Here is a 6,000-nt window from a genome sequence, read left to right as displayed (position 1 = left end):
ACTGTAGTATCTGGTTGCCTTGGCATGAGGCAGTAGAGAAGATCTCACCACTGTGCTGGTGGTAATAATCTGTAGCAGAGGTCACCAAACTTGTTGAGTCTGGGGAGGTTATCACAAAATGGCCACCTTGGGAGGCAAGCCCAGTCATCCAGCCACTGGAGGTGGTGACAAAAGATTGGGAGGTCCCAAGCCAAGCATGGTCTTATGATGGAGCAGCTATTTTTGAATGACCCAAAGGTGATGCCATCTGGGGTTATCTGAGGCATCCCCACCTCCAGTAAGGTAAAGGAAAGCCAAATTTTGCTCCAGGGAAGGGTTTTTTTTTTTTGAGAAAAGTGAACGCCAGGAATTACACCCATGGGCGCTGCATTAGGGATCAATATCTACAGTGACTTCCTATAGACTTCTTGCCACAATTTGAAGTCCTTATAGGCATGGGCCGCCCTCGGAACTCTGGTGGCTTTTTCTCAGGCATCTCACATCGATGTTTGCAAAACATGCATACTGTTTCGTTACCGCCTTTTCCACGTGTTTACTGGGAATGCAGTTTCTCTAGTGTTTTCTTCTGCTGGGAGTTGACAGAGTGTTTTTGTCCCATTCTTTGGCATATGAACGCTTAAATGCGCTCTGAAGAATCCTCCTATTTCTACCAAGTTCCTCCCTGGAAGCTCTTTCCCTTTCAGTTCAGCTGCAGAAGCCTCCTTGCAAAATGAGCTGAATGCCGTCACACATGTGCTAAGTAAAAAGAAAAATTTGAAAAGTGGGTGATTTCAGGCTGCAATGATGAAAGTGCCCGACCTCCCTCCAAAACTGCTTTTGTTAGGGACATAGTGCAAGGTAAGCGCTTGTGGGGAGTGTGTGTGGAGGATGAGTTGTCGAAGCGACTCAGCAAAAAACACACCTAAAGCGGAAAATGACAGGGTGTATGGAAATGGCCCATGTCTCACTGAGGTAGCTACAAATCCTTCCAGGGTAAGTATAAATCACGAGGGCATTAAGAGACATTTTCTCAGTGACCGTTCTTATGTTTAGAATTGACTTTATCTAGATCCCGACCTGAAATTCCTTATTGACTTTCTAATGTAAACATGAACATGGGCGGACTTCTACCCAAGCAGTTTCATATAATAAATGGGTCTGCTGCAAATTTGAAAAACAAAGCCCAAGCTGACAAAGGGAGCTTTGACTCTCAAAAGCACATCCCTTGGAAATCTAGTTTGTCTGTAAGGTGCTTCTGGGCCTGAAACTTGCTCTCCTGCTGAGTTACCCACGTGAAACTAAAGCCAAAGGTGAATCATTCTTTTAAAAAAGTGATGTCCAGGGAACAAGAATTTTGGGTGCTTTATTAATTTATTTTGTTCCTTATCTCTGCATCAGAAGAACTACAAACTCCTTCCCCCAAATAAAAACAAAAGATTCTATAACCACGAGTGCTGATCTCAGGAGCCACATTGAACCAGTATACTATTCAAGTCCATCCTAAAAGATAGCCAGGTTCAGTAATCCTAGCAAGCAATGCAGTTTACTCCTCTCAGCCAGAGAAATCTGATACTGCTTCACAGGGGTGGTGGATGCAGAAGAGGGGGGGGGGTGAGAATAAAGAACAATTTCCAAGCATGTGAAATATAAAACAATAATTTATTTTTAACTTCATTTTACTTGTTAATGTTTATAACTAGTCATGATTTCGTGAAAACTGCTCTCATTTTCAATACATTCAAATCTACAAAGCAGACAGCTACTACAATGGGCATTTCAAATTACACAAATGGCCTTGTAAAAACGTTAGACATACATGCACATTCTTTCAACAGGCCACAGCCTTGGCAAACTTGCTTCAGATTCCTTCAGAGCTGCCGTGAGCAGCAGTTTTGCTTCTCTTCTTTCAATGAGACCTTCATACTTCTTTTAGAAACAACAGAGAGGAAAAAAGTGTATAGCTGTTAGCCAGAACTCTAAGGCATTGTGTGCACTTGCTTTAGGTATCCTTCACCCCCATATTATGTTATCTATGCTGCTTCAACTCCTGCTATATTCTTTCTTTATGAATCATCTCTGACTGCTGCTTTGAAGGTCTGACTTGGATATCCCAGGCTAGCCTGATCTTGCCAGAGTCAGCCCTGGTTAGTACTTAGAGGGGAGATCAAGGAAGTCCAGGGTCATTATGCAGAGACAAGCAATGGCAAACCCCCTCTGAACGTCTCTTTCCTTGACAATTGTACAGGGTTACCATAAGTTGGCTGCAACTTGATGGCAAAAAAATAATTGCTTTGAAGCACGCTTGCTTTGTAGCAGTCCTTCTGAGATTGTACCGATATAATTTATGGGCACAGGGGATGTGTACAGTACCTGGCCACTCTGCTGACAATCCTGTTTTACAGTTCTTGGCCAACAGCAAAAACAGAGGCTTTCTGAGCACAGGACAGGTTATCATAAATGACAGCTAGTCTGTGTTTGGAGGCTCACAAGCTGGGCAGCCTATCATGCCAAGAGGCAAACTAGAATGTATACCCAGTCCCAAAGACCCAGCCAGTTTGATAAATGATGCATATTACTGCAAAATAATTCGAACAGGAGTTTGGTAGTTCAGCTAATGTATTGATAAAACAGCAACATGTACAGAAAAAGGGCAAAGTAGCAAAGATATATTGCAAAATACTGTGTTTTTTTGTTAAAAATACATATTTGAAGTTGTCTTTGAGTTTCTGCATGTGTAACCTTTTCAATTAAATATGAATATATTTTTAAAATTACCTGTGTAAGTATGATTAATATGTTTTTCCTGATATTTAAAACACTTTATGCAAAAGGGTAACAAGTTACAAAAAAAGTACAATTAGTATTCCAAATAAGCTCTGTCTATTCAATATTGCCATTAAAGATGCTGGGTGGGTGAATCTTTCTCTCCCCTGTTGAGGTTAGTTGCACCCACAGTTCAGTCTTTGAATTATAAACTCGATGAATGTGTCTTATATACAAAAGAACCAGTGTTGCCACATTTAACGAGGCAGGAATCTCTACCTTAATGGTAGGGTTTTATGTACACAACTTTAGCACAGGAGAATTATACTGTAGTCACCGACAGGAAGGAGTTGTAAACTTTTGTGCCATCAGGCGACTTTGTGCCATGGGTTAAGAGTTCTTGGATTGTCATCCAATTGTCAAATATCTTTTTATTCCTTTTCTTCATCATTTTTTTGTGGCTCAGTTCTATGATGTTCACCTCCTTCTTCTCCTCTCCCCCTTGCTGTTCCTTTAAACATTCTAACCTGCTCTGCATCATAAACTCACGCCTTTTCCTCTGTTCTTTTGCTTTTACTAAATGTTGCTTTCTTTCCTCCTTACTCCAGTAACGGCCCATCTTCATTTCACTGATGGCATCATCGTCTGTGGTCATGCCACTGCGCTCTTCCTTAATCTTTATGGCACGTTCTCTCAGTAGCCTGTCCCTTACTGGTCTCTTGGTAATGTAGCGGGTGCCATCGCTCCTCACCTTGACTTTCCATTCCATCCTGGGTTCACTCTGATTTGAAGAGTTCAAGTCTTTGCACATGCTCACTAAACTCATCTGGCTCTGCGCATATTCCACTGCTGATTTCTGTTGTATCAACTGCATATAGCTCTGGTAATGTTGGGCATGGGCAGGGATATGGGCATGCTTATATGGGGATTGGTGGTATGAGGAGAAATAGGAGGCACCTGGTTTGGGAGGCTGAGTTGGACTTTTGCTTCCATCATTGGGTTTCCTCTCTTTGTTGTCCAGTTGCTTGCCAAGGTCAGCATCTTTGGGGTGCGGCTTCGCCATGCCGGATTCTTGACTTTCTGTGCATGTCAGCAAATTTTTCTGAGAACCACCCTGTGCTTCTACCCCTTCGCTGACTTGCAGATTGAGACCTTCTGCAGTCCTACATAAAGAGTTGCTGGGAGAGATCTCCAATGTGAGAGGTGTACTACGGCAGCTTTCCCCAGTATTGTAAGCACTGGAGCTGTCCTTGTCTGACTTTTCGGGGAGCTCTGTGATATCAGAGAGCTCGTGCCGGCGGACGTCAATGCTTGTGTTGTAGTTGCGGAAGCCACTGTTATGCAGCATCCATGGTTCTCGGTACTGCTCTTTTAACTGCTGCATCTTGTGAGCTCTCACAATGTTGAGGCACTCCAGTTCAATATTCCGCAGTTCCTCATTCAGCATCTCCAGCTCCCTGTCCACGCTTTCTTGATCACTTTTACTCATATCTTGGGTACTGTTATGGTAATACAGACCGTATGCATTTGTGGACTTTACCTGGCATTTCAGTTCCAGCAGTTCACGAAACCTCTCACACTCGTCCACCGGGATGCCGAGGAAGTCTGCATCTGTACAGTCAGCTGAAATGAATGACTCATTGCTAAACTGCATGTCACCACTGCCCAGCGTGTCCTGGCTATATGTGAGTTTCTTCTGACTTCCCAAGGTGTTGGAGAAAGTAGTGTGATCATCCGCATTGTTTTCTTGTTCAGAGCTTTCATCGTTTCGAGTGCTTTCATCAGTACGACCTACACCACTGTCTTTCTCATGTTGGTTTGATAAAATGGTTGCAGTGTCTGTGGTGCCTCCATCCTCTTCATTTTTCTTCTGAGGAGAGAAGTAAAAAAAAAGTTATATAGAAGTTGAAAATGTAAAGGAAAATAAAAGCAACAAGGACATCTGTTTTCCTGTGTGTATCTTCTATGGGGGCACTGGGAGTGATACATCAGGAATATTTTAGGTGGAAGATTGAAACAAGGATGGTATTTCCAGTTTTTCTAATCCAAGAACTGGAACTCCCATTTTATAAGAATTGCCTCATCGGCTGAGATTGGAACAGATATCAGATATCAGATATCAATATCATTTTTTAAAAGTCATTTGTTGCTGGGAATAGATTTTTCAGTCTTATAAAAAACTGCTATTCCATTGGCTGCCCATTAGTTACTGGGTTAAATTCAAGGTACTGGCCATCACATACAAAGCCCATCATGCCTTGGACCCTCATATCTACAGGACTGCCTCTCCTCCTATGCCCCGCCATGACAAGCTCACCTGAACAAGGCTTTCTACTGGCATCACCCTGCAAACGGGAAAGATCAATAACTGCCCAAACGCAAGCATTCATTGTACTGGCCCACACCACTATGGAATGGCTTGCCTGAGGAAGCCAGGAAGACTCCCACACTTTTGGCTTTCATAAGCTATGTAAAACAAAACTGTTAAGGACGGCATTTTTACAAAGGAATAGGGCTGCAGTGCAACAGAATGATTCAGGAAGATATTTCAGTAGAGAATGGGGCTGTGGACTATAGTACTAATATGTGTCTGTTGCTGTATGTTTTATCTTGCTCTTACTGCATTGCATTTCTACTTACATAATACCATTTCTTGATTGTTTAACATGTCACATTTGATATTTATGCTTTGTTTCAGATTTCTGCAATCCTAGCCCTATTACATTGTTTATTAGATATCTCCTTACCCTGTTTATTATACTGACTTCTGTTATGTAAATGAGTTTCAATGAGAAAGGTGGACTATAGATAGGTAGATAGATGACAGATGAGAGATGAGAGAGAGAGAGAGAGAGAAAAGGAACTTGAACTTAAATCCAGTTTTGCTACATTATTTCTTAAACCATGATTATGATGATAACATGAGCTAATGATACATTGTAAGTTCTCGGGACAGGTGGCGGTGGGGAATCTAAACAAAGTAAATAGTTTTTAAATATCTAGAGGTAGTTTTTCAATTGTCTGGCTCGTGGACAGCTCAGCTTTCCCATGTTATCGAGAATGCCCAAAAGGTGGTCTCAAAGGTAACAAAAGAGCTGTCATGACACTAGATTGACTGGAAGGAATTGCAATGGTGGGATGAGATTGACTGTTACTTGATACCTTGCCTATGAAGAAGACTTTGGGGCGAAGCGGGACTGGACTTTTTGCATGCCAGTGAACCCCGTAGGCAGCGCACATTACTCAAGAGAAGACTTC

General features: G+C 42.2%; 1 protein-coding gene across 1 annotated transcript in view; it reads right to left on the bottom strand.

Annotated features, from left to right (window-relative positions):
- Window positions 1–1,619: 1,619 nt before the first annotated feature.
- Window positions 1,620–6,000, bottom strand: part of PDZRN3 (PDZ domain containing ring finger 3) — a 272,058-nt gene continuing 267,677 nt past the window's right edge. Inside the window, exon 10 of the mRNA XM_054978427.1 lies at window positions 1,620–4,612. Within this exon, the coding sequence (XP_054834402.1) occupies window positions 3,065–4,612 (1,548 nt within the window). The 3' untranslated portion in view covers window positions 1,620–3,064. The remainder of the gene's footprint in view (window positions 4,613–6,000) is intronic.

This window comes from Eublepharis macularius, chromosome 4, assembly GCF_028583425.1.
Source record: "Eublepharis macularius isolate TG4126 chromosome 4, MPM_Emac_v1.0, whole genome shotgun sequence".
NCBI classification, from domain to species: domain Eukaryota; kingdom Metazoa; phylum Chordata; class Lepidosauria; order Squamata; family Eublepharidae; genus Eublepharis; species Eublepharis macularius.
The sequence above is the reverse complement of the archived record's forward strand: the minus strand, read 5'-3'. Positions and strand labels throughout refer to the sequence as shown.